The sequence below is a fragment of the Aptenodytes forsteri genome, unplaced genomic scaffold, assembly GCF_000699145.1.
Source record: "Aptenodytes forsteri isolate BGI_AS27 unplaced genomic scaffold, ASM69914v1 Scaffold68, whole genome shotgun sequence".
Lineage (NCBI taxonomy): Eukaryota > Metazoa > Chordata > Aves > Sphenisciformes > Spheniscidae > Aptenodytes > Aptenodytes forsteri.
Genome location: NW_008795382.1, coordinates 2822374 through 2850115, shown reverse-complemented (window position 1 = coordinate 2850115; position 27742 = coordinate 2822374). Strand labels below are relative to the sequence as shown.

Genomic DNA, 27742 nt, shown 5'->3' with positions numbered 1-27742 from the left:
TTTAATCAGTAGTCGTTAATGGGATGGAAAATGCAGCGGAGAAGTTGCGGTGTATTTTGGTCGCGCCATATGTTTCCTGTCCCTGTTTTGCTGGAGGGCTGGTGCGGTGCCTGGTCGTGCCACTTCGGAAATGGCTGAGAAAAACAATCCTTCTGTCTGTCTTCCCTTAACAGGGAAAAATGGGCACCTTTCGCCTCCAGGCTGCATGCTTGTGCCTTATAAAAGAGCTAACGTATTACATCTCAGCTGTTTCGAGACGAGTATTTCGTGTGGTGGTTCTGCTGATTGTGAATGAAGCTGGGATTTTGTTTTCCGTGTTACCAGGGATTATGAGACCCATTTATTATTTTTTTTCCGGTTGTTTTAGGTAGAGAATCGAATTGTTTGTCTGTCTGTCTAGCCATCTCTCCCAGTGAGTGTCTGTCAACACGGGTATTTGCAAGGTTATTTGTAATATATCGACATAGTAGAAAGAACATTTCCCTTCTGGTTGGCAAAGCAGTGGTACCTTCAAAGTGATCGGAGGCTGAATTGTGATTAAATAATGTATTTTGCAAAGTCCTGTGAGATCAAAGGAAAATTAAGATCAGAGAGGTTTGGAGAGCACAGGGGGCACGAGGCGGGCTGGGGAACATGCTGTGTTTGTGGCTGGGCTCCCTTTCTGCGGTGCGTCCTGGAAGCTCAGACGGAGGCACTGGTCCTACCCTCCGGACCGCATCCCTTCTTTGCTGGTATGCTTCGCAGGGCATGGCACCGGGCTTTCCCTGCCCGGGACCCGCAGAACGTTTGCAGGGAAATGGTTGTCTGGTGAACCTCCCCGTCCCCAGGAGAGTCTGGCAGAGGAGGAGGGAGGTATAACTCCTGGTGTCCGTTTACTCAGGAGGGCGGATTTTCCTGCCGCCAGATTCAGGAGAGCTCTGCAGAGGCACATTGATCACTGCTCAGCCCTCAGCCAGGACACCGTATCCTCACTGGCAGCTCAGGCACATCCTTCTCACGGTGTCAAGGAGAAGTCAAGTGCTTTGTAACGACAGCCGGGCAGTGGGTTCCCCACCCCGATGCACTTGGTGCCTTACAGCACGCTACAACCCTCGCTGCTTCGTGGCTTTCCTCATGTCCATGCTTTCCCACTTGCATTGCCTTCTTGCGTCAGTTCTTGCTCTCCTTTTCAGACCCTTCTTTTATTTATCCCCAATCCATATTTTTGCATTACAAGTGAATTTTGCCAGCCGGGTCCTCGGAGGAGCCTCCCTCTGTTTCCAGCACAGCGCCAGTATCTGCCACATCCATCCTGCTTCCTCCACTCAGCCCCCTTCACCTCCCACACCCCTCCCAGGCCTCCCCCCATTTACTTAACCCCTCTTTCCCTGTGTTAATTAGGTGTTGCCTACCAACCCAGAGGAAAGCTGGCAGGTCTACAGCTCTGCCCAAGATAGCGAGGGACGTTGTATATGCACAGTGGTGGCACCTCAACAGACGATGTGCTCTCGTGATGCCAGGACAAAGCAGCTGAGACAACTATTAGAAAAGGTAACGGTTGACCCCTTCTGGGAAAGGTGGTTTGGTTTGGCGTGACACTGGGGGTAAAAACCCGAGCGAGCTGGGCTGAGCCTTGGTTTCCAGGGAAGACAGACCCCTTGGGCCAGCCCTCCGGTGCCGAAGCTGTCCCCATGCGTGTAGTGGGGAATAATCAGCCGCAGTCGGGAGTTTAAATCTCTAGGTCTTTCTGAGGCACAGAGGAAAAGGGCCCGTGGCCTAAGGTCAGGTTAAAACTGCTGAGATCAAAGCAACAATATTGAACCACATTGCTAAAAAAAAAAAAAAAAAGATGTAATTTACTCATTTTTTCCATTACGTTAACACAAGCAGTTTCGAAGGATAAGCCTCAACAAGATGAGGGAAGACAGAATTAAAAACCCAAAGCCCGTGCATTCCTAGCCAAGCTGATATTAAAAAGGTCGAATAAAACAGTACAAGCTGTTGACATCAAATAGCACAGAAATGACAGTTAGTGGTTTTCTTTCTAATGTTGACGTCCACCTGATTAGTTTTTAATAGTCTGCTGTCCAAAGAGATCAAAGAATCTCATTAGGGAAACATTCCCGATAACAAGTAATTTTCCAGATAATAGATTTCATTGAAGAAATGCTGTTTCATGTGAAATGGTGCTCTTCTCTTTAAAATATAAGTGGACTCCTGTGCCTAATGCTATGTTGGCATGTGCTGTGCATGACAAAATAATTTTATTCCCACTGCTTTTGGGAAGTTGATGTATTAGTCACTCATAACAATATTAAACCTACACTTAACTGATTTTCCTGTGTGATAAGGACAGTACAGTGAGGCAGCCCTAAAACACTTGTCGGTCTGTCAGAGGCTTCTAAAAATAATCCCACTCAAGCTTTTATTTCTCTAAGCAATAACAGCAATTGGTCCAATAAGCACATTTGTCTAAGAGGCAGCAGGCGTTATATTAGCAGCTGACACGGGCATCCGAGAGCCGTCATGTTCCCAGAACTGCTCATACGCATTAAACAAGCAGGATTTGACCCAATACCCTCTGCTAATGGACAGGCGAGTTGGGCAATACGAGACCTGGGATAACATCAGTTCCCGTGCGGAGGGTGTAAGTGCTCAGTGATTTTTCCCTTATGCAGCTCTCCGGCTGCCAATGAATAAAGTGAGGGAGGAGCGGTATTTCAAGACATGTTCTGGGGATATGTTACCTGCTTGCTAATCTGTCTGCATCTCACTCCTACGCTAACCTATATGAAAACCCCAAAATAAAGAATAGGCTCGTAGTGCCAGACATCTGATCTTGACGAAGGCTGAAATGATAATCCCTATAGGAAAATGCAACTGCAGAGAAGAGCTTCCAGCTTCCCAGGAAGGATTTCAAACCTGAAAACTCCTTCCCTCATCTGACATTTTAACTCTAGCTTTGTGATGGGAAAACTCGCGTCCCCTGGTTTCTCTCTGCCAGCAGATGAAGAAGCATAACGTGTCAAAGAGGTAATTGTGTTTGGATTTTCAAAGGAGGAGACCGGGCAGTCACCTATGGAAATAATAAGACATTGCTTTTATGGGCAAGAAATGAGCTGTGTTTGTGTGTGTGTGTGTGTGTGTACACGAGCCAATTATAGCCTCTTCAGTGAAAATCTCTGCACAGAGGCTTCAGCAGCTGAATGTACTTCGGGGTTCAAAGCTGCCAGGACCCCATCTACCCTCAACACATGGGCACAGGCATATGCATAGAAACTGCAGTTCATGCTGCTTGCAAGTGAATCCTGGGCACCCCGTCAGTTTAAAGAGCAGGCGTTAAGTGAGGTAAGGTGAGCCAGGTCTGCTCGCCACCGCACAAACTGTTCAGCCCGTGTTTTGACACCGAGGTGTCTGAGCTCATCTTTGGCTGGAGTACACGGAGTCCTTCCAGCCTTATATGTGTCAGGTGCTGAGTCCAGATCTTGGACTGCATCCAAACCAAGACATCACCTAAATCCTGTTCATAAACAGATTATGTTTTATCTTCAAATGGATTTTTTTTTTTTTTTTTTTGGCCCCGTTATCTGAGAGGACTTCCTCCTCTGATGGTTAAACCATCTTTGGTTTCCTGCCAATTCTTACTCTTTGCCAGCACTGATTGCCAGATTAAACAGTTCTTTTTGTTCCTTTGATACTCACTCGGAGGTGTATATAGGGAGGACAATGACATCTCTTCTCAGCCTTCACTTTGCCTTCTACAGACCTTATAAGATGAACTTTTCATGTCCCGGTCCATCGGCTGAGTCCATCTCTCTGCTAATTCTTCCTATAGACCACAAAAATCTCCCTCAAGAATGCCTCATGCTATTGCTCCACCAGTTTGTCTGGCTACCCAAAGCTAAAGATTCATCCCAATTCAACGCCCAAAGATGGGCTTAGAACAGCTCTTTTGAGCTGGCATGAAAGGCTGATCCACAGGGAAGCTCGAGCAGGGTTTAAACCATTGCTTTGGCCATATAAATCTCACTAGGGTCATCAAGCCAATATTGACCCTCAGTTACTCTGGTTTAATTCTGAAACAACTCGGTGTCAAGCAATGACAAGAACAGCACTGGAAGTTTTGTTTGTATCAATTTTCTATTTCAAATGCTAAAATTAACTCTTTTCCCCAAGACAGTCGCAGGTATCTCTCTCCCATTAGCTTGATGGAAAATGAGGTTTCATGTTGAGAGTGCGTGCTCCACCAATGGAGGCAAAAAGCATTTTAGCTGATGTTTGAGAATAGCGGTTAATGGATGAACCTGAGAGAATTTGAGAAACAGTATCCTTCAGTCTCAGTTCATTAGAGCACTTATGTACATGCTTAAGTTTAAGCTATGAACAGTCTCATTGAAATCTCATCATGTGCCAAAGTACTTTGCTGGATCAAGGGCTTAATATGCTAATGAAGGAAAACAAGTAGATCTTTAGCTGATGAGGCTTCCGTCACTGTCAGAGATCAGGAATGATGGAGACCAACTCTTTACACATCTGGCCAGAATCTTGCCTGGTTGAAAACAATATGGGCAACAAATAGCGAGAGTCTGGACTTGTAAAACACATCCCTGAAATAGCACAGCAGCTAATTTTAGGTGTCTCAGTTTAGAGACACGCGAGGAGGCTATTTTCCTCTGCAGTCAGGGGAGAGGCAGACTCCTCCAGAGGTGATTCAGAGCACAAGCCTGGGCGAGATGCTCTGATTCATTTCCTAGCAGAGTCTGTTTCTCCTTCTCTGCTGTCCAAGAGGCTGCATAAGGAGGCCCCTGTAGCCTCGCTCAGCCCCTGCAGGGTTAGATACCAGCGTATCATTGCAGAAATGCTCTTTTCTGATTACTTGCAGCTTGGCCTTTAATTGGGGGTAGGCATTAGTGGAATAAATGAGATCAATTTTGTACGACCCCTACAAGTCATTCTTATTGCAACCCATTGGAACAATTCTGCTATGTAGATACAGCTCGACTCAGAGGAGGATAGACTGGATTACCAGGATAAAAATATCTGCAGACCAGTCATGCTTGTCTAAGACTTCCCTTCTCCTGCCTCGGGGTGGAGAGAGGTCTTCAAACTCCTCCACATCCAGCCCGGGTAAATTAGCACTCAGCCGTGTCCGCTGAGAGCTCACATACCCCGGGGGAGGCACGGCTAAACGGGAGCCACACGGGCTCGGGCTGAGCTCAGGCTTGGTCTTTTCAAACCAAGAGGGTCTTGTTCTGCTCTTCCCTGCTCCTCACACCTCCCTGAGCAGGTCCTTGGTGGTTGTCAGGATGGGTGCTTGTTCATCTCTGGGTGATGTGTTGGGACTCAGAGACTGAAAATAGCTTCACCTTTGCTGAGGAAGACTATTAGACCCCCGGAGCAGTTGTACTGGTTGTACAAAATGTTTCCTCACTGTTGGCCTTTGAAATACAGGTTGTCCATACATTTTTAATAGTTCCCTGTAACAGTTTTCCTGTCATCATGCATGAGCAATGGGCATTTTGATCCCTTCAGAGATGCAGACGCCAAAGTTGGCATTTGACCTAATGCTGGTTTCAGCAAGTAGTCTCCGAGACCTGGCTGCGTGCGGGTGTCCCGCCGTCCCCTCGCTCCGTCACTCGAGGTAAGTCACAGCAGCCCAGTGTGATTTGCTGGAGGCAACATTGCACCCGCACCGTTCTTTCCCCGTCTCTGCCTGTCTGCGCTTGGCTTTGGCGAGGACGGAGACGGGAGTGGATGTGGCAGCATGGGCTCTGGGAAGTGTCTCGGAGCGGGTCTGCAGAGACGGTGCTGGCTCACATCTGGGTTTTGCTCAGACGCCCACAGACGAAGAGACTGGAACCAGGATGCCTTTAGTTAGGGCCATGACGCAGCAGCATGCTTGGATGCCTGATTCATTTTAAACACAGGCATCATCCCTACCAATGCCGACAGTCGTATTTTTGTGGGTAACGCAGCAGTGGCAGGAGCACCAGTCGTGGGCTGAGCCCCGTAACGTACAAACTGTGGTACAAACACAACCGTCCCTGATGCAAAGACCTTAAATTACACCCATTGCTTAATGCTAAATAGGTGCTTAGGTGCCTGCCTAAGTCAGAGCTTCATTTACCCTCTCCTAGCCTGAAAAATGAGAGAAGGGAATATCTTAATAAATCAGATGGCAGCCAACCTTGAAAATCAGGTCAGCCTAGCTATCGTTTCCCTCCCCTCCTTACACCTTCGGCTCTTTTTCCTACGATGAGCCCAGCCAACCTTCTTGCATCATTCCTTCAGCAGGGCCAGATGGGCGCTGCGCGGGGAGCCGCGGGGATGCGGCATCGCTCGGCTAGAAAAGATGCCGACGCGGCACAACCGCCCGAGTGGGCAGGCACCAGTGGGGCCAGCCGGAGCGGGAGCTCCTGCGGTACTTCCCAGCTTCAAGATGCCCTCACCTGCAGCTGGATTTGTTGTGGCAGATGCTGTATAAACAGTAGGGCTGTTCGGATAATGAAGTTTTTACTAGCTGGGAGTAAAGTTTGCACTTAGGCAATCAGTAAGTGTCACTTGCGTACGCGAAGAAATGATAATGTGCACCTCAGCAGAAGCGTTTCTCATAGTCAGATGTGCTTCTGCTCAACTAAGAGCCTCTCCTCGCGTGACGGCGGGGGGCGGCCACGCCTCTCAAAGAGGCCATCGTGAGTGACACATTTTAGCCTTGACTACAACCCTTAATTGCATGTGTGATTGTTAAATTATTCTCTGCAGCACGGCAGAATAAATGTTTATGAAACCAATTTACTCTATTTTAGAGCATGGGGGTCATAATACTATGAGATGCTGTTGATTAACTAGTAAATAATGCATAGGCTGATTACCCTTTAGCTTTGTTGACTGTGTAGGAAAAGGTCAGCGTTCGGCGTTGGGATGCAAGCGGGGCTGCCTTGCTGCTGGGGAAGCGACACCTTCTTAATGAACCCCTTCTCATTTGACAGGTGCAAAACATGTCCCAGTCGATAGAGGTGTTGGACAGGCGGACTCAAAGAGACCTACAGTACGTTGAGAAGATGGAAAACCAGATGAGGGGACTGGAATCAAAATTTAAACAAGTGGAAGAAAGCCACAAGCAGCACCTGGCAAGGCAGTTCAAGGTATGTCTGCTTTCCAAACTGCTAACGAAGCCGTGGCCAGGGATTTAGCGGGGTGCGCACGGGACTGTAGCCCCGGTCCCCCATCAGCTCACGTAGCCGTTGGTCCGGTCATACACGGCGCTGGCGGCCGCCCGTGCAGCTCCCTCCTATCCAAAGCACAGCCAGATCCAGGTTGCGGCATCGCATCCTCAGCCACAATACATTTTTCTGTAGGGTAAAAGCATAAATCTCCGCGTTCCCATACCCACGAACCGCCTGGGTGCCTCAAACAGGGCAGCATAGGATTGCTCCGTGAGAGAGGGTCTGCAGGGAGACCCCGGGGCAGCTGAGGTCAGGGTGAGGTGGGTTCCCCTCAATGGCCAGGCAGCCCTTCCCCACGCCGTGCCCGGGACCCAATTTTCTTGGGAAGAGCCGGGAGCTAGGGTTCCGTTACCATTTCTGCAGCACGTGGTGACCGCAGTCACCAAATGGCTTCCCTCCTTGGGGTGGTTGTAGCCACAGGGCAATCAGGGCAATCAATCAAACAAATCAACCCCCCCCCCCAAAAAAAACCCAAACCAACCCAAAGTACGACTATTGCGGCTGTCCTCGGGCTGGCAAACTGCACATCTCAAGGATGTGCCAATGTCCAATTTTGAAGCAATGGTGTTGGCAGCAGAGCCAGCACCTTCTGATGGATTATATGTGTTTTGTCCTGATGTTGTACAAATGAGAAGATATCAGCCTTTTAAATGAAGCTGTCATTGCGAGCAATGGTCAAACTTTCAAGAACTTGATTGCGAACAAATGAAATTGCCAAAAAGAGGCTGTCAGCAATATTTGGAATGTTACATTTTACTAATGTCGTGGATTAATAGGTAGAAAAAACAAATTGAGAAGATTTCTAGTGAAATTTGGGGTCATTTCTGATCAGCCACCCAGCTGATTCCCGTCCTCATTTCCAGGCAGCTGCCCAGCTGGCTGGTGTTTTAAAGCAGAATTTTTTTAATTGATATGTTAAATACTGAAATACCAAGATTATGTCATAAAAAGCTGGGAAGAAGGTTCTTAAAACTTTTCACCAACTCCACCTCCTCCACTCCCTATCTCCAGTTACTGCAGGACCCTAAACTTAGCTCCGCAGTCTGGATATAAGGACCATCTTTCTGATTTAAGCATGAGTTTCTTTTTGTTTCTTTTTTTTTTTTTTTTTTTTTCCCTCCCCCCCTCCATTGTGATGAGTTTAATCCTCCCCGTTGCCTGCCGGGGAGCTTGCACCGGGAAGTGCAAGTAGATAAGAAAATGAATACATTCCCCACATGCAAACCGCAGGAGGGAAAGCCTCTTGACTTAAAGAGGAGGGGATGGGAAGGAAAGAAATGAGGCTGAGCGCCAATTTCTGATCCCGTTCACCCCCGAGCTGCTTCAGCAGCCGGCCAGATGTCACAGCCCTGAGCGCTGTGAACTCGGCCTCTGTGCAATAGTTTAAGCAGCACCAAGTATACTGTGTATACTAACATGCTTCATTAACGGGTAGGTGCATGCATATTTATGTCTACTCATTAGCTGCTGGAGCAAAGCATCCTTAACAAAATGCTGCATACCGTGCCTTTAAACGAGGCCTTCATTTAATTTAAAAAAAAAAAAAGTCTTCGTTTCTTGCAAAATAAATTTGAGAATGACTTTGATTTTTATGTTCTTTATAGCATGCCTAAAAACAGTAAGGAATTTTTGTCTAATTTGCTGCCAAAGCACCGTTTTAAATAACAGCCACAGCATTTTGTTTCTGCTAATGCCAGCATTAAAATGTGAGTGGTTTGGAGCTCTTGTGTTTTTTTTTTTCTCTTTAGTTCCGTGAGAGTATTTGTCTATGAATGGCTATCTATATAAGGCAGGTTAGTGAGCTAGATCCTCAACAGTATTTCATTTTCTTGCTTACAGGGCTAACTTAAAAGCAAGTTTTTTCAATGCTGCAGTGACTGAAGAAGCAGTTCACTCCCATGTAACCATGAAAAGAGGGCCACAGAGCATTTTGCACCATGCATTTATTTTTTTGATTATTTTCCAAATTAGCACCATATCTCACTAAGGAACCTTGAACCACACAACCGAGATCTTCCTTTGCATGCAATTGTAGATGCATTTCATGAATAGTTTGAAACCCTTGTCAATGCATATATATATTATTTTATTTTATTTTTTGGAAAGAAAAAAAAAAAAAAGAACTTTGTGTATGTGATCTGAAGCATGTAACCCTAAGATGTTGCATTCTAAAAATGACAAATAAAGGCCTTTCCCAAATATTTTGGTGTTCTGCAGCCTGTTTAATATGTTCTTTCCAATACATCATTTGGACCAAAATAATAATAATTAAAATAATTTTAATGATAATAATTGTGGGATATGAACATTGCACTCACGTAGGAAGCAACCAGGTCAAGGCAGAGTGTTGCAGATTTTTGCACGCATAGCACTGAACCAAGCTTATTTTAACCTTGCAGGCAATAAAAGCGAAAATGGAGGAACTTAGGCCTTTGATACCAGTGTTGGAAGAGTACAAAGCCGATGCAAAATTGGTATTGCAGTTTAAAGAGGAGGTCCAGAATCTGACGTCAGTTCTAAACGAACTCCAGGAGGAGATTGGCGCCTATGACTACGAAGAGCTTCAGAACAGAGTGTCAAATCTTGAAGAAAGGCTTCGTGCATGCATGCAAAAATTAGGTAGGCTCAGAACAACATGGTGGCACTGGCTAAACACCATCGATGTTAAACCACGCATCCCGTCTGGAGGCAGAGATGCTAGACTGGACATCTCCTTGTGCCTGGCTGGCTGTAAGGGATGAGCTCGCACAGCCAGGTTTGATCCTGTAAATATTTATGCTATAAGTAACATTAATCTTGGGAGTAGTCCTGCTGAGGATTACTTGCACGAGCAATGTTGCTCATGGCATAAATGCTTCAGGATCAGGCCCTTAACCTAGGCATGTGACTTCTCGCAGCGTTTGCATAAGTGGGCGGTGAAATGCGGTAAATGCGTGGCCTATTGCAAATAACGCTTATGCAAAGCAAACACATGCGCCCATTTTGCTTACGCATCAGTGTCCGATCTTTTTGCTAACTGGACCTGGCACATCAGCAAAGGTCTCCGCACACCGCTTTAAGTAGCGCGCGCGCGCGTGTGTGTGTGTGTGTGCAGGCTGTGACTCGGTTTCCCTTTTTCCTTTCCTTTTGCATCTTGCAAGCCCCTGTTGAGAAGAGCATGATGTAGCTGGTGCGGGTTCGTGTCTTGGTCCGGACTGTGCCGTGTGCAGGATATAAATCCTACCCATCTCTCCCGTTCCCCGAGGGAGCAGGGAGCCCCTTCCATCAGGCCAAGTAACCAGCAGCGCTAAAATGCGAGAGATTCATCTGTAATCCCATTCAGAGAGTATTAATTGACTGAAGCCTGGGGGTCTATTGTGGGGAGACACGGCTGTAACTAAACCCAGCGTCTGACCCCAAACAGAGGGTGGAGAAGGGGGGAAGGAGGGTGCTGCCTTCTGCAGCTGCAAGAAATCTCCCCACCGTTCGTTGGCCTAGCTCTGACTTGATTTGATTTCTACTTACATTATTGACTTTCTTGTTAAGCAATTTAGATAATCTAAACACATTAACTGCTCTGCAGTCTATTTCGGTAGCACATATGAAATTACACTCTCAGGTAACTTCTTGGAAGATCAGATCTCTTCTGAGCACTTTCTATCCTTGGCAAGGTAATGCTTTGTTTCTCTCTTGTCTCTGCTGGCGGGATTGCTTTTGCTTGTTTCTAGATGCCTCCGCACTTCCATAAGCAGCCGCCTCCCCTGTATTTCCCCCTGCATTTCCATCCTCTCCTCTGTTACCTTGTAAGTCCCTTGTAAGCTACCTCTCACTCGAAACCTCGGAGAGGAAAGCGAATTTCCACGTAAGCCTGGATGCTCAGAAGTATTTGAACTACAAGCGTACAGTGAGTCGTGCACCGAGATACCCCCGGGGAGCTGCCCGGGCAGCAGGTATAACCCCCCCGCCCCGGCTAAGTGAGAGCCCGGAGCCTGATTCCTCATTTATTAACGAGTGCTGATGGGCCCAGGTTTGGTTTAGGGGCAGAACAGGCTGAGGCGAGTTGCGCCGCCGCTTTCTGCACGGTGTCTGCGGTCCCTCTCCTCGCCCCGTGATAGCCACGGGGAAGGCAGCAGGGTTGGGGGATGGCAGGGAAGTCGTGACCTTGTCCTCACCCACTTGAATTTCACCCTGAAAGCTTAACGGGGACAGAAATGATCGAGGCTGTAATGACTTGGTGCTTTCTGTGTTAGCAGTACCTAATACCTGGAGCTTTATCACGTGGGGACCGTACAAGCATCTCGGCAATGACAGTCCTGCAGTGGGTAAGATGAGAAAGGACGGGGAACAGGCCCAGGAGTGTCTGGTTGACCAAGGTCCCATAGCAGCCCCCCCAGCAGCCCCACACCGCCAGCACAGGGCAGCTCTGCCCTGCAAACAGCTTTTCTCATTCTTCCCCTGCCAAAGGCAGAGGTGGGTGTGATGAGAGGAGGGATCCACTTGCTGCATCCGTAGCCTTCAGCCCATCTCTTGAAGATGAGGAGGAGCTGCAGGTGATATGGTGAGGGAACAGCAGCAGGACCAGGGATTTGAGCCTGGGCTGTAGAAGTACTTTCCCAGGGATAGTTCTTTAAACAAAGCCATCCTGGACCCCACAGCCCCTCTCCAGCCGGCCTCGATGGAGCTGCCCAGCCCAGGCTGACTCCACCAGAGCCAGGGAAGCTGTGATGATCCTCCTGCAGACCCTGGGCAGACTTTAAGAAGTAGCTCCCAAACCATTCAGGGCTCAAAAAAAAAAATAAAAAATAGAGTTTTCTCTTGGACCATTAGCCCCTTCTTGCTTTGGGCCATGTCCTGGCTCATTACATTCCCCTCATGCTCAGCTCCTCCAGCTGGGACACCCACCCAAGGCAGTACCCCAGTAAGACTGACTGAGGCAGCTAGGATGGCGAGCTCTTGCAGGCAACTTGCTCTAGAAACTTTTGGGCGTTTTTGGGAATCTTTTCAAGGCTTTATTTATCTTTTTGGCCATGCCCCTTCTTTCTCCTCTTGCTCTCTCTGTGACCGTGGGGTCAGGGCAGCTTTTCTGCCTTGGGGCGTTGCAGCACCCCTGGATGCTCGCAGAGATGGACGCTGAGTCTTGCAAGGGTTTGCCCGGGAGGGTTTGCTGCTCGCCCGGGAGGGTGATTTATTTGGTCACTTAACAGCAAACAGCACGGATTGAATTTCCAATGTTGTTTATCGCTCCGGAGTGTAAACCAGTGAAAATGGTAGTTAATTGAGTTAAATTCAGATAACAACTTTACAGACACTTTGCTGCCGCACGATGAGGCCCTGTTTGCTGAGGATTGCTGTTTGCTGCAAATTATCTGCTCAGAGGGATTCACTGACGTTTCAAGTAGCATGTTTTAGCTTAGGTTTGCTCCTGCATGGGCCAGCAATGCTGCTCACCTGGTGTGTGTTCGCCTGCTAGAGCTCGGGATGCAGCTTAGAGTGCCCAGAGCAGGATCAGGGAGCTGCTGCAACAAGCACGGGACAAGGGAAGGGGAGGGGATGTGCCGTGTTCCCGTCCGGTTCGCCTCTCCCCATCCTCCGGGAAGCACTGATGCTCGACAGAGCAGCAGCATTTTCCTTAGACAAGGTCCTGTTTTGCATTTTGGGTTTCCTAACCATTATTGATGGATCAATAGTGAAAATGCTTCCTGACCCTGGCATGTGTGTGAAGGAAAAAAAAAATCAATAATGGCACATTCAATCTGTTACTCTGTTTACACTCTTAAAGATCACTATTTATACAGGGATTTTAACGTTTCCATTAATGTTCCTAAGAGGAGCCTTGGAGGAGTGGAGAGGTTGTCACTCCTTGATTCGAGGGGGAATTTAACTCGTCTGTGCTCCGCAGGCTCACATTTGCTTGATAGCACAAGCTTTCCCTGACTCTTGCAAAAAATCCCAGCCCACAATCCTAGTGCAGAGATGGGGACAGAGCCCTGCCAGCCTGTCCCAGATATTTTTGGGATGGGGGGCTCCCAGCTGGGCAACGGAGGTGAGGGCAGGACACAACCCAGGCGCCGCAGCCCCGTCCCTGCTGCGGAGGGCTGGGACCGGGATGTGGGGGAGATCAGACCTTGGCTTCGTGGGAAGCCCAAGCTGGGAGGGCGCTGGGCTGTAGCAGCAGCAGCCCAAGCGGAACCGCCGAGTCCAGAAGGAGACGGTGCTGGGCGGGGCGGGGTGGCTGCGTTGGCGGATAAATTGCTGCTGAGCTGCTAAACATCGCTTGTGGGCTGGATCTTAGGAGAAATATGGAGCGGGGGTGTTAGTATCCTGGGAGGATGGTAGCGCTCGTTGTAACTGGCTGGAGGAGAGCGTGTCTTCTCCTGCTGGAAAATTCCTCGTGCGGCTAGAGGAAGGGACTGCGTGCGTGGAGGTGGTGTTTCGTTGCTGCTCTGCTGAGCTGCCGGGGGGCAGGTCGGAGGCCCGCCGAGTCCAGAAGGAGACGGTGCTGGTGGCGGTGCGGTGGCTGCGTTGGCGGATAAATTGCTGCTGAGCTGCTAAACATCGCTTGTGGGCTGGATCTTAGGAGAAATATGGAGCGGGGGTGTTAGTATCCTGGGAGGATGGTAGCGCTCGTTGTAACTGGCTGGAGGAGAGCGTGTCTTCTCCTGCTGGAAAATTCCTCGTGCGGCTAGAGGAAGGGACTGCGTGCGTGGAGGTGGTGTTTCGTTGCTGCTCTGCTGAGTTGCAGGGGGGCAGGTCGGAGGCGCTTGGCTGGGTCAGACTGGAGGGTCACTCAGGAGGAGGCTGATTTGTGCTGTTTCCCAGGAACAGGGACATGCAGGCCCCCACGGGCCACAGGTCCAGGGACCTGAATAGTGCTGGGGACACTGGAGTGAAAACAGATCCTCTATGCATGACCCAAAAGCTGCTGTTCACAGGCTTCCCCTGTGTCCTGGACTCATGGATGAGCACCAGGTCATGCTTTCCTGTTGTACATTCATCCCTGAGTGACTTGAAATGCCTGTAGCATCCCGTGCTCCTGCCATCCCAATGGGAGAGCAGGTTTGCTCGAAAGGCTCAGCACCCATGGGTGCTGGGCTGCCTGGGGCAGGAGGGCTTTGCTGGGCAGTCAAGCAGGAGCTTTAGGGCAATTGCAGCCAGGGCTTAAAAACTGCCCCGTGCAAGTCAGTAGAGTCTGATAGGGGAAGGACTTGGAGGTTGGGCGTCAGTTCCTCACCCGCAGAGGAGAACACTGCTGGGACTGGCAGGTGCTGCTGGCGGGTGCTTCGAGGCTGTGCAGGCTGCAGCTTCGTGCCGGAGCGTAGGGAGACACAAGAATCCTGTCTTGTGAGCTACTGCTCTGATTCAAGCTGCGACATGTCCAAGGGAAGCAGTGGAAGACAGAGTCCCCTCTGCCCCCAGTAAAGTAATCTTCCTGCTTTTAATGATTGCTGGCCCCATAGAAGGGGGAAAAAAGGCTGATGGCGTTAGGAGTAGTGTGGTGTGCATCTCAGCAGGAACGGACAGGTGAGTGAGGATCACAGAGGCTGTAGTTGTCCATCCCTGGGCAGATGAGAGCTGCAGGAATGTAGCCAACTGAAGCATTTGGTTCCAGGATCCATTTGAAACCTTCCCCCTAGCACCTGGGTGCCTATGATAGATTTACACCAAGAAAGAAAACACCTTGCCCTGTGTAAGAGCAACCCTCTTGCAGTGCTGAGGAGCTGTTGTCAATGTGCCTCCAGCTAAATGAGTATGAGATGTAGCCTCACTACTTGCAAACAACACTAGTTTACCCTTATCAGCTTCTGCTGCTTTTTTTTTTTTACTTTTTTTTTTTAAATCAATGAGCTTTTATACAACCTTTCTCTCCAGGGAAATGGAAGGAAAGAGATAAAGTAACAGCAATGTAGGGCTGCGATAATGGAAGGCAGCGTTGAGCAGATCTGTGATTAGAGTAAGGCTGGTCCTCTGCAAGGGGAATTTGCAAGACATTAAGCATTTATTATTTTAACCCGTTGCATCCCTTTGTCAATACCTTGCTCTCCTCCTGAGCTGAGAGGTTTTGAATGCATCAGACAGGCAGGAGGACAAATTCCCATACGTCGTGTCTCAGTGAGGCCAAGAAAGCCCTCTGCTCTTTGGTGGGATCTCTCTTTATCTGCCTGGTGTCTGAAGGCTGTGGGAAGACTGATGGTCCCCTTGGCCATGTCATGCTGGTGCATATCGAGAATATCTTCATCTATTTTATGCCCCGGGCTAAGGTGACCCCTTTGCCCGCAGCTCAGAGCTGAGGTAGGTGGATGTGTCCTGTGGCCGTAATCAGGAATATAAAGGGGCAGATGAGAACAGGCTAAGGAGAGAGGCAGCTAAGAGAGATCACAGAGTGCACGTACTGGAAACATTCCAGGTCAGGTTGGACGGGGCTCTGAGCAACCTGATCTAGTTGAAGATGTCCCTGTTCATTGCAGGGGAGTTGGACTAGATGACCTGTAGCGGTCCCTTCTAACCCAAACCATTCTATGATTCTATGATTCTACTTGGTAATTTTGAGCAGAAGGACCTTGTCCTGAGCTGGCAGAGCTCCACACGTGTTTCAGCAGCACCTCCACAGGCTCCCACCTGCGGCCTCGGCCCCGGGTACCCCCCGCTGAGCAGCGGAGCCATTCGTACTGCAGTGCAGCTGCAACTCAGCCTGCAAACCCAGCACCCGGAGCAGCTGCTCCGTCCCCGCACCGCCACCTTCCCCTTCCCCGGCCTGCCAGACGCTTCCACGTCAAAAAGGAGAAGTCAGGAAACACCTTCTGAACTTCAGGCTGCGGCTGTCCCTCTGGTGCCGCTGACCTTAGCTTGCCTTGCTCAGGAGGTGCTGCTGCAGGTCCACTGAATGTGTCCGGGTTTTAAATGAGTGCTCCCCTAGCGACAGACCATCCAACACCAGCCCCCAGTCCCTCCCACAGCATCTTCATCTCTTTGCCTGTCGTTCCTTAGTGCACATATGCTAAAATACTGCTGTTGCAGACCAGAATGGCAGCTTTGCTGAAATTTGGGGATATCGTTGGAAATAGGAACTCAGCGTGCGGCTGCACTTTCGATGCTGAGGCTGTAGCATTGCAGGCATCTACTCGCGGGGGTCCCTGGGGGGATGCTGGGTTCAGTGTCAGGGGAAAGAACCATGGAAGGGAAACAAGCTGCCACGGGCAGCCGGCATGGCAAGCTGGGGGAGAGGTGCTTCTGCTTCACCTCGTATTCAGGGCTTAAATACACAGCGAGGCACTTAGCTGGGCTTGCAAATGTGCTGACATCCCCACTTAATCCAATGGCATGAAATCAACAGTGTGGAGCACCTAAATATGCTTCAAAACCTGTCTCGTAGCGCTGTGCGGGTGCACATCTCTGTTGTGGTGATGCTGAGTCTGGGCAGGATTCCCGGGGCAGCTCCCGAGGGGCCCTTGGGACACTCCACCTCCTGCCTTCCATCCTGCTGCGTTTGGGTTCCTCTCCCGGAGCTGGCAAAGCCCAGGCTGGCAGAGGAGACAGGAGGAGGCTGGTGAATTCATTACTGTCTCCTAAGTGTGCAGACATGACAGGGAACAGAGAAGGTGGCTGGTAGAAGCCGGTAAATGGTCTTTGCAGGGAAGAGATTTATATTGCATATAATTTCCCACCTTTTTGTTTTTTCTCCTTTGCATAACCTGTAACAAATGCATGTTTTCAGCAGGGCTGGAATAGACACGTCTGTTTTTTTATCTCGGCTGCACCCACTCTATTACAGCAGAAATGAGCAGAGCTATTCAGCTAATTTCTCCACCTGGCCGCTCGACCCTGGCTAACTCTTCTCATTTTCTAGTCTGCGACGTTAGCAGCACGGCTAGTTCAGGAAAGCTTGTTTTCTTGGGGGCAGCGTGATAAGGACAACTGTTATTAAGAGGCATGAAACAAACAAAAGCATCTGACAGTTGTTCTTGGCCTAATTACCTCTAATTAAATAAAAACAGAGCTGCCCATCAGCGGGGGAGAGCACCCTGGCTAACTCTTCTCATTTTCTAGTCTGCGACGTTAGCAGCACGGCTAGTTCAGGAAAGCTTGTTTTCTTGGGGGCAGCGTGATAAGGACAACTGTTATTAAGAGGCATGAAACAAACAAAAGCATCTGACAGTTGTTCTTGGCCTAATTACCTCTAATTAAATAAAAACAGAGCTGCCCATCAGCGGGGGAGAGCAGTGGGCAGAGCGGTGTGGTTGGTGGCCGGTGCTGATGCCCTTCATCAGGGCTTCGGGGCTGGCTGGCAAACGAGCTGCGGCGGTGGTCTGACGTGGTGCTCACCAGCTTTGCACTCTTTTTCAGCTTGTGGCAAGCTGACGGGAATAAGTGACCCAATCACAATTAAAACCTCGGGGTCCAGGTTCGGATCGTGGATGACGGACCCTCTCGCTCCCGAGGGAGAGAACAAGGTAAGACCGCGACAGCTTCATCCCTGTGTTCCCACTTCCACCGATGCAGCCGACATCATTGAAAACTCATTACATCCAAGCACCGAAGCCCAGGTTGTGCCCTGTGAAACCTGTGGAAGGTCCTAATTCATCTCACAGGGCTCTGCTGGCCGCCTCTGCAGCGGGAGGGGGCTGAGGATCCTGCAGGGAGGGAGGATGAGGAGGGGGCTGAGCAGCCCCACACAGTGGTCCCTTCCCAGGGCAGGTAAAACTGCAGTGATGAGCGTGCATGGTCTCGGAAGTGTCACCACGAGGTCTGTGCCCCCCGCGGGAGGGAAAAATCAAATACTGAGTTTCTCGTCTGGGTTTGGCAGCCAGGAGGGAGATGGGGCTGAGCAGAGGGACCCGTGGTCCTGCTGCTCTTCTGCTGCCGGCGCCTCCGATAATGTCATCTGACTGCATTTGTCCTCCATCCTCCACCTTCATTGTTGTGAGGAATTAACTGACTGCAGCCAGAGAGAGATTTGTTTTGCTTTGTTTTGGTCTTTTTTTTTTCCATTCAGACCATTCAATTTTGATCCCAAGGAGGTAGGAGGCCAATAACTGGCTGAAAATCAATCCAGGCTTCCCATGACTGATGGAATGGAAAATATCTCGAGTGTTTGCTGAGGATTTGCAGGCAGCAAAACAAAACAAAAACCACAGAGCTTGGCTGCATGGTAATTCCCTCCTGCATGCAGCATCCTTCATCAAAGGATGAAGGCACCAGCAAGGGCTGTATCAGGGCAGCTATTTTGAGAGCTCTGCCCTGTGATCGGCTTTCTGTAGCTAAGAGAGGACGAGGGATGTTCTGGAGAAGCCACCCCTGGGGGTGGCTTCATTTGCCCGTGGATGTGCAGCAATGAAGCTGTGGTGACTTGAGATGTCGGGCTCTTTCCCTCCAGCAGCCAGCTGGTTGGCACTGGTTCCCCAATATGACACCTCCATATTTTACAGTTATTAAACAAAACTTCACCTATAGCCCCAATAAGATCCTGATTAGAAGTGGGTTGGGAAGGCTTTACCCACATCACATCTTGTTTTGCTCAAGAGAGGGGACAGACTTGTCCCCTTCAGGCTGTGTTTGCTGCATCCCTCGGCAGCAACGTGATTTATAAATCTGTGAAGGGAGATTCAGGCCTGTTGCAGCTGAAGCTGGTTGATCAAATGCTAAAGATCTTCCCATGCCTTCAGAGAGTTTTGTCTCAAACCAGTATTTTGTAATATTTTTTTTACCCATGCCTTTTTTCTGCAGTGTATTTTTGTCATGAGAGTAGACAAGCAGTTTTCTCTGAACTGTAGCTCAAGCTTCACAAGCATGTATGTGTATATAATATATAAATCTACCGGGAATTTTATTAGAAACACACAATTAAGTGAACTTCATTGGGTACCCAGCAGAGGGGGAAACTGGTGATGGGGAGAGATGGGCAGTTTATCATATCCATCTTATGTCACCAAGCCCCGGGAGGTGTTTGGGGGTTCCTGTGGTCATTTGTACGTGTCATGAAATCATTGAACAGAACTGGGCAAAATTGCGAGTCCCGCAGGAGCAGCCCGGCGGCGAGGCAGCAGATGGATGCTGAGCGCCGGGATTGATGTGTATTGGCAGGAGAAGGTTGCTTAAAGCCAGCCGGTGCGATGAGACGTTGCTATCCATAAATCTCTGCTTCTCCAAAGCATGAAATGCTGTTGGGTCATGCCACCTTGCAGCCCCAGCGTGATGACATGGGGTTCTGCTCTTCTGGGCTTCCCTTTGTCTCTCTAAAAACTGAGCACAATGTATTGGCACGCGTAATTTTTTAATACCAAATAATGAAATGGGAGCAGCAGGGAGACAATCAGTTTTCTGGGGGTTTTTTTTGTAATTTCCCAAGCTGGTTTAGTTGAACGCAGGCATTTCATTAAGTGAGGAATGCTCTCCAGCGCCACGTCTAACAGCAGAAGCTCTCCCAGGCACTTCTCTGCCGGGGGCTCAGGGACATGTGTGGTTTTTCTCTGGTGCTTTTGCAGCCATCCTCAAGCCCACAGTGGAGGTGTGAAGATCAGAGCCGTTTGCCACACGTTCATTCCCCACCTCTGCAGTGTTTCCAGGGAGGTAACGATGGAGGGCTGAAGTTCCCTACAAAGTTTTTGCAGACCCCACCTGGCCTTTCAAATACAGCAGCCAAAAGCAGTTTACATGCACGCACCGTCTGTAAATATTTGCTCTTCTAAGGGACCCTGGAGACAGCCATATTGCAGACATGATACCATCAGATTTTGCAAGGGGTTTCAAAAGAAGTTTGCCCAACAACAAATCTGCATCCTTAAAGGCTTCCCTCTTGCTATTTAATTTACTTCTCCTTCCTAAACAGTTTCTACAGAAAGCAGCTATCTTATTTTTAGGCAGCACTTGCACACAGAATGTCACTCACTGGCTGGATATTTCTTCTTGATATTAACTGCGCAGCTTTGTCATTTGCCTCGGAATTGGTTTCATATGCAAAAGCTTTTTTTTTTTTAAGGAATCTAGACAGTCTCCCTAGTGAACTGGCGCTTAAATGATGATCTAAAATCTCTCCCTCATCTACCGATAGCAAGATTTTGATGTCTTTGTCTCTCATATTTTAGTGGCCTTGGTTTCAGCGTTTGATGCAGAAGTGTATGATTTTTAAATCAATATGGACTTTGCCTGAATTTCCTTGACAATGAGCGATTGCATCCATCACTTCTGCATGCCAAATTAATGGAGGTCTGCACAGCAGCTGGTATCATTTACTGAGTAAAGTAAAGTAAAGCCCACAATGGGGCTTACGGGAAGCAAAAGCGGCATCAACGTAATATGCCGGGTTTAGCCAGAGGAAGGATGTTAGCTGCCCTCTGGAAGGACGGTGTCCATCACGCAGCACTCCCAGGGAACCGCTTAAGCTCCCATGTTCCTGGGGCGATACCAGGTTACCCCCCAGGAAAGCTTTGCTATTCAGTTGATTTCTTGGCTGATTCTGGGTTCCAAAAATTGGGTTTATTTCTGGGCGCAGGCGGCAGGCGTTGGACACATCGTTTTCCAGCGGGTTGGGTTCCTTGCTCTGGATTTCGCTCACAGCTCAGTTTCTAGGGGGATGTGCACAGGGCTCAGCCAGGTCTCTGCTGTTTTCTAACCCCATGTGTTTCTGTTGCTCGCCCAGGTCTGGTACATGGACAGCTACCACAACAACCGTTTCGTCCGTGAATATAAGTCCATGGCAGATTTCATGAATACTGACAATTTTACCTCTCACCGTCTCCCTCACCCGTGGTCGGGCACCGGTCAAGTGGTCTACAATGGCTCTATCTATTTCAATAAATACCAAAGCCACATAATTATCAGGTTTGACTTGAAAACAGAGACCATTCTCAAGACTCGCAGCCTGGATTATGCCGGCTACAACAACATGTACCACTACGCCTGGGGTGGCCACTCGGACATTGACCTCATGGTGGACGAGAATGGGCTGTGGGCTGTCTACGCCACCAACCAGAACGCGGGCAACATCGTCATCAGCAAGTTGGACCCCAACACCCTGCAGAGCCTCCAGACCTGGAACACCAGCTACCCAAAACGCAGCGCCGGGGAGGCCTTCATCATCTGCGGCACGCTCTACGTCACCAATGGCTACTCGGGAGGTACCAAGGTGCACTACGCCTACCAGACCAATGCCTCCACCTACGAGTACATCGACATCCCCTTCCAAAACAAGTACTCGCACATTTCCATGTTGGACTACAACCCCAAGGATCGGGCCCTCTATGCCTGGAACAACGGGCACCAAATACTTTACAATGTCACCCTTTTCCACGTCATCAGGTCTGACGAGTTGTGGGAGGTACCAAGGTGCACTACGCCTACCAGACCAATGCCTCCACCTACGAGTACATCGACATCCCCTTCCAAAACAAGTACTCGCACATTTCCATGTTGGACTACAACCCCAAGGATCGGGCCCTCTATGCCTGGAACAACGGGCACCAAATACTTTACAATGTCACCCTTTTCCACGTCATCAGGTCTGACGAGTTGTAGTCCATCCTTGTTTAGAAACTGATTTAGAAAAAAAAAAAGGAAAAAAGGGAGAAATGAATTTTAAAAAAAATACTAATATCAAGGAAACACACTTTAAATAAGTAAATATATAAACAGCTGCCAAAATTAAGACCAACATCATGGAGGATTATTCAGCATAAACCTGACAGATCAGCATTACCTCTACATTTCTAGAAGTCTGGCCCTGTGTAATAGACTCACGACTAACCATGTACTTGCAGCTGGAACTGCACTTAAAGAACCACTTAAGTTTTGGGTTTTGTTTTGTTTCTGTTCCGATAGCAAACCTATAGTACATCCTAAAGAAGTAAGGCAATGACTGTTGAAAGTTTATCCTTGGGAGACTCGCTCTCTTCTGTGTGTGGGTTGCATGGACATTTTCCCGACGTCACGGTCAGCTGTGATGGATGTGTGATTTGTATTTCTAAGCAGAAAACGCTGACCCGTGAGGAGCTCTCGCTGTCTGATCAAGACCTATCACAGGTTAGTTTTCTTCGCCTTCCATTGCAGCTACTGTCTCTCAACTGTGTTCTTGTCACTTAGATTAACTGTGCTGAGACCCGAAGTAGCTCATGGATCTGTGTCTTAGTAACTATTAAACACGATGGTTTAAGTATGTATTTTGAACAAGTTGTTGTACCCATATTGTTTGAACTTATGTATTCAGCAAATATATTGTATAATGTATGTCTGTTATTTACCAGAGGTGGCAAAACTTTGTATGTCCAGTTTATGCAATGAATGTTGTAAATGCAATGATGTAGTTTGGATCAATAAATGATGGTTTTGTTTCTAAAAAGAAAAAAAAAGGATCAGTGTTCACCCTTATACACAGATAACCAATTTCATGTTGATAATGACAAGAATATTCTCTTACTGTTATACTATCTACAATTATGGTGGGTTGTTGTACCCATATTGTTTGAACTTATGTATTCAGCAAATATATTGTATAATGTATGTCTGTTATTTACCAGAGGTGGCAAAACTTTGTATGTCCAGTTTATGCAATGAATGTTGTAAATGCAATGATGTAGTTTGGATCAATAAATGATGGTTTTGTTTCTAAAAAGAAAAAAAAAGGATCAGTGTTCACCCTTATACACAGATAACCAATTTCATGTTGATAATGACAAGAATATTCTCTTACTGTTATACTATCTACATAGCATTATGGTGGTTGGAAATCGCTTCTGTGGAAATTCTGTGGCATCAGATTCCCATGGGAAGCCCTGTTTATGGAAGTGTGAAGGTAATTAATTTTTTTTAAGAGGAAAACTTTGTACTATCCACAGTTATCTAAGGAACAATAAAAATATTAGGAGACTTCCCTGCTGCTTTGTTTATTGTCTTCTCTGTACGAGTGACCAAGTGTAGGGGAGGGGTAACAGGAATTATTGTGGGGTTTTTTGGGTAATCGTTGAGCAACCATCCTGACTTTCCTTACATCTTGAATCAAGCATTACCTGATGGGTAGCTGCAGCTGGGAGCCGGAGGGGCCGGCAGCGAGGAGCTGGAGGGTTTGGCTCTCTGCTCTGTAGGGCTCATGCAGCGGCATTGCCTTCCCATTTGCATTTGGAGCAGATACTGCTTCAAGGAGATAAAATCCTCCCTCTGCTCCTACGGCTGCTCTCCGCTGCGAGGGGAAGCGAAGGCGGCTGCAGTGAGGCTGCGTTGCTGCCCGCGGTGCCGTGCTCAGCATCCTCTCCATCCTGGGGCTGACGGCAGAGTCGGGGGTCAGGGGGTGACAGCATTTGATATCAGTGCTACAACAGGAGAAAATTGTGTCATCTGTCACGTTCAATTGAGTTGGAGACACCGTGCCTCAGACTGCCTGGTGCAATTGGATCATTTTCCTTCTCAGATGCTTAGATTGCTTCTCCTCCTGAATTTGCTATAGTCTTATGCTAGTAAAAATCTTCTTCCATTTAATGCAGCTTGCGCTGCGATGCTTATTATAATGAGCAACTGTTACTGCTGAGGCCTGAGCACTCAACACAATCATTCCTCTTGTTTTTGCCAAAGCAGGGGTGTCACAGCATTGCAGGATGCTGCAGTACCACAGCACACATCTTGAAATGATCCGAGGCACTTTTCCAGCTGAACACTCCTGAAGCTCTTGATATTTTGAAGCTTAAGACGCTGGATGCTAACATGCTCTTCTCAACTACCTTTAATAAATCCTGCACTTCCCCGCTCTCCCCTTACACACTTCCACCATATGCTTTCCCCATGGCAGGGCTCATTTTACCGGGCACCCAGCACCACCAGCAGCTTCATTCTGCCACCACTGTCTGGTGTGAGATGCGGGGTCCCATCTTTCCCCTCTGCCCCAAGGAGAGCGGTATTCAGCAATTCCCACGCCACAGCCGGCCCCAGGCAAAGGGACAGGACCCGTCCTGCCTTCGCTGCCCACCCAAGGAGCCCACTGAGCTGGATCTCGTGGGCATCAGGGATGCCTGGTACCTGTGCAAGCTGCAAAGGGCTTGCTCTGGTGTCGTTAGACCGTCGTTGCCTCCTTTCCAAACAGAGAAGCAGGTGACCGTGTTTAGCACCACCAGGCATGACTGTTTTTCAGCCAAGTGGTATGTGAACAGCTATATTTGCTGATGAGGTTCAGCCTTCGAACTGGGCAGACAGATGCATTAGGGCCCTTGGAAGGAGCGCGGATCACTGAGGTCAGGAAATTGAATATAAGCAATTGGTGACTGCTGCAAATTGCACATATGGATTTCAACCTCTCGGCCTTAGCAGAAGGTCCCTGCTGGGCTTTTCAGCGGGAGGAGAGGGGAAAGAAAAAAATGGTGTCATGTGGTTTCCCAGAGCTGAATTAAACCACAAGCAATGAATGATCCTCCACATGTAAATGTTTGAGCCAGTTACACGGGTTTAAGATACTGCCCTGTGTCAGCACTGCTCCTCTTCCTGAAATGCTGGCTGTATCCAGAATGGGGACAGCTCTCTGAGGACTCGTTTCTGCGCTACACACCATATTTCCAGGGCTCTGGACTGCCAGGTTTGTGGAGATCTTCGATATTTAGCAGTGGTTTTCCATCCAAGAAGCTAAAAAGGGGGACTAGAGACCCACGGTGTAATTGGCAGCAGTATTGATCTTCAATGCACAAGAGAAATCTGTTAAGCCAAAAAGCTGTAAGGCACCTGCAGTCATTTCTATTTAATTAATGTATTTCTTCAGTGCAAACTCATTTAAGGGGAGCGCGCTATTTTTATAAGATTTAGAGCTGGATCCAGCGACCGCTGCAACCAACGGGACGGACGCCGATGCCTACAACAGGGGCTGGGCTTCTGCAGCCAACTGAACCTGCTCGCTGCACAGCTCCTCAAGTGCATCGGGGTGATTCTCTTGCACAGCCTTGCCGTAGTTTTGAATCATGGCTGTTGTCAGCTGTACTACGCGCTGAATTGCTTTTCGGTGCAGATTATTGTCCCAGCAGCTGGGCTTTGCGTATTCTGTTTCCTCCCCGCCTGCACGCCACGGAGCTGTGCTAATCGCCCTGAGCACCAGACGGGTCTTCTCTAAGACCTCTGTAGGTGCTCACGGAGATTGTCCCAGCCAATCTGTCCAGTTTTGGGGCGATGTTTCAGGTAGACCAGAGCATTTGGCAGGGCACCACCCGAATCTGCCAGCGCCCCGGCCAGGCACGCTGCCACACCGAAGCACTGCCATGCCTCTCTGTGCGCCAAATTACCCAACGTCAGCTTTGTCATTAGGCAAGATTTGAGGACAAAAGAACACGTTTGCTTCAAAACATTGATCTGCAAAAATAAATTGAATTACAGAAAGGCAAAATAATGCTGTTTGCTTTAGGGCACAGCTACATTTAGATTCTAATTTTCCTAGCGCAATTCGTTTAATCCAAGACTCAACAGCACAAAATGTCCTTGAACACAACAAAGACAGAGAAGCTTTTCTGTAACATGTACCCAAAGTTAATGAGACGAGAAAAGTGCTTTAAGGGGTGTACCTTTGTCCTATTTGCCTGTAGTGCAATATTCTATAAATGGATGCCATATGGTCATATACTTAATGGTATGTATTACTTTTCAAGTGGATGAGCCATTCAAAGACAAGTACGTCCCAGAGGATTGCTTTCTATAGCCTATGATTTAATTATTTGGTGCACGAGGCTTGCTGGTCCAAATTTAGTCATGGGAGTCAGCGAGTTACTTCAGAGAAACATCTGACCATACATTTGTATGTGTGTTTATGTGTTGTTAATATTTTACAAGGGATTAATTCAAAAGCACTATACTAGATATTTGTGAGGGTTTCAGCTGGATGCAGAACCCAGGTTCTGCTCCCAGCCCCATCAGCTGTGCCGAGTCCCAGCTCCGTAGCTGAGCAAGTAACTGGACAGATGTAATTTTACGTGCCGCAACATTGCTGTCCTTCATCCTTTGAGTCAGCTGAACCAATGCTGGTTCACACCTGCCTTGGGATGAATGGGGTATCCGATGGGCTTTGCTTTCATTCCTGCAGTTCACCGAGCCACGGTCCTTTTCTGTCCTTCACTCCAAGACAACCCCCTTCCCTGGAGCCCTCGTGCCCACCCCGGGGGAGACCTACCCAGCTTTTGGCCACGGTAGGACACGAATGCAGCTACGTGCCTCCCAACAGCCCGGCTGTACGTCTGGCCAGCTCAGACCACGGACCAAGCAGCTCCCTGCACCTTGTCACCGTGATACTTCTGTCATTCTCCAGGCCATGCCTAGCAATGTGTGTAACTGGTTTTGTGTGCAGGGGAGAGCCTGGCTTTTGGGGCTGACATACAGAAATGAAGCTCATCCTTCCCCCACCGGTGGTGCTTACACAGACTGTCCCGTTGAATTAAATGAAGCTCGCTCAGCACCTGGCCTAAAACCCAGGCAGAAATACCGACTGTTGCTTAGCATCATCACAACACTGAGAGCTAAAAATTTTCCTTTCTTCCTCTGCTGTTACTTCTCTGACCTTCATTAGTTCTGCAAGCACCAAATGCAGAGCCCATATGGAGACAGTTATCATAAAAAAATGAATCCTGGCCCCTTAATTAGCTCCTCATTATCTGAGAGCTCCATATTGAAGCGTTAAGATGTTGCAAAGCAATTTGTTGAGTTTCCAATTAAAACTTTTTAGAATTGTTGAGCCTTTTAATACTTTGTGTTTACAAATTGCCTTGGACCTACACCAATACACACATTTTCTTCACTGGGGAAATATAGCTGAGGAGCTGATAGTTATTAATAGAAAATCCTTGGTTTTAATAAAGTCATAAACCATGTCAATGGAGCTGCTCTTTTTATACCTGATACAATAGAGATGACTCTCTCTGAATGAGTGCAGAAGAGTAAGAATCATTAAGAGGGCAATTATAGGCTGATTTCCTAATAACTCCACTTCTTTTACAACACTGTAAAAACAAAGGTACACATCCCTCTTTATATTAATTTACCCTGGATGTGTTCTTACCAGATGACGGTAGGTGCCGAGACCCTCCAGTTCTGCAGGGGTGAAAAAGGAGTTAGCAAGGCTCAGCTCCTCCCAACAGCACATTGCAGGATCAGGCCCGTCATGAATAAATAAAAGCCAGATGGGCATGGATTACATTCACTCTATTGTGCAAGCTGTTAGCTGGAGGAGTGCCGCTACCAGATACGAACACGGGAGAAAAATGGCTCTCTGCTACGAAGCACGGAGTCGCACAGGCTTCGCCTGGGTTCCTCAGATGAGTCTATGGCCTGATCTACTGTGGTGGCCAAAAAAATGGGGAGGTGGGTGTCTCCCCAAATGTCAATGGGGAGATTGACAAGCCCAGGGCCGAGTTCTTCCTACAATCTGCAGAGCCAACGGGAAGCAAGGGGAGCAGCAATGGCTCCCCCGACCTGGAGGGGGATTAAGTGATTTGCTTAAAACCTCTTAAAAATGGGTCCCAAGCCGTTTGGAAGGGATGACCATCTTCACATCGCAGCCGACGAGTGTAAAGGAGGGATGCAGCTTGTCTGCAGCAGAACAGGCACCAGCCCCCAGA

The 27742-nt window shown here is 48.5% G+C and overlaps 1 protein-coding gene across 1 annotated transcript; it reads left to right on the top strand.

Annotated features, from left to right (window-relative positions):
- Window positions 1-1386: 1386 nt before the first annotated feature.
- OLFM1 (olfactomedin 1) lies at window positions 1387-22513 on the top strand. Its single transcript, XM_019472439.1, has 6 exons — window positions 1387-1530; window positions 6969-7124; window positions 9605-9824; window positions 17526-17632; window positions 20818-21476; window positions 21677-22513. Exons 1-6 carry the CDS (start codon window positions 1480-1482, stop codon window positions 21690-21692), a joined length of 1209 nt encoding a protein of 402 aa, XP_019327984.1. The 5' UTR covers window positions 1387-1479; the 3' UTR covers window positions 21693-22513.
- Window positions 22514-27742: the final 5229 nt, after the last annotated feature.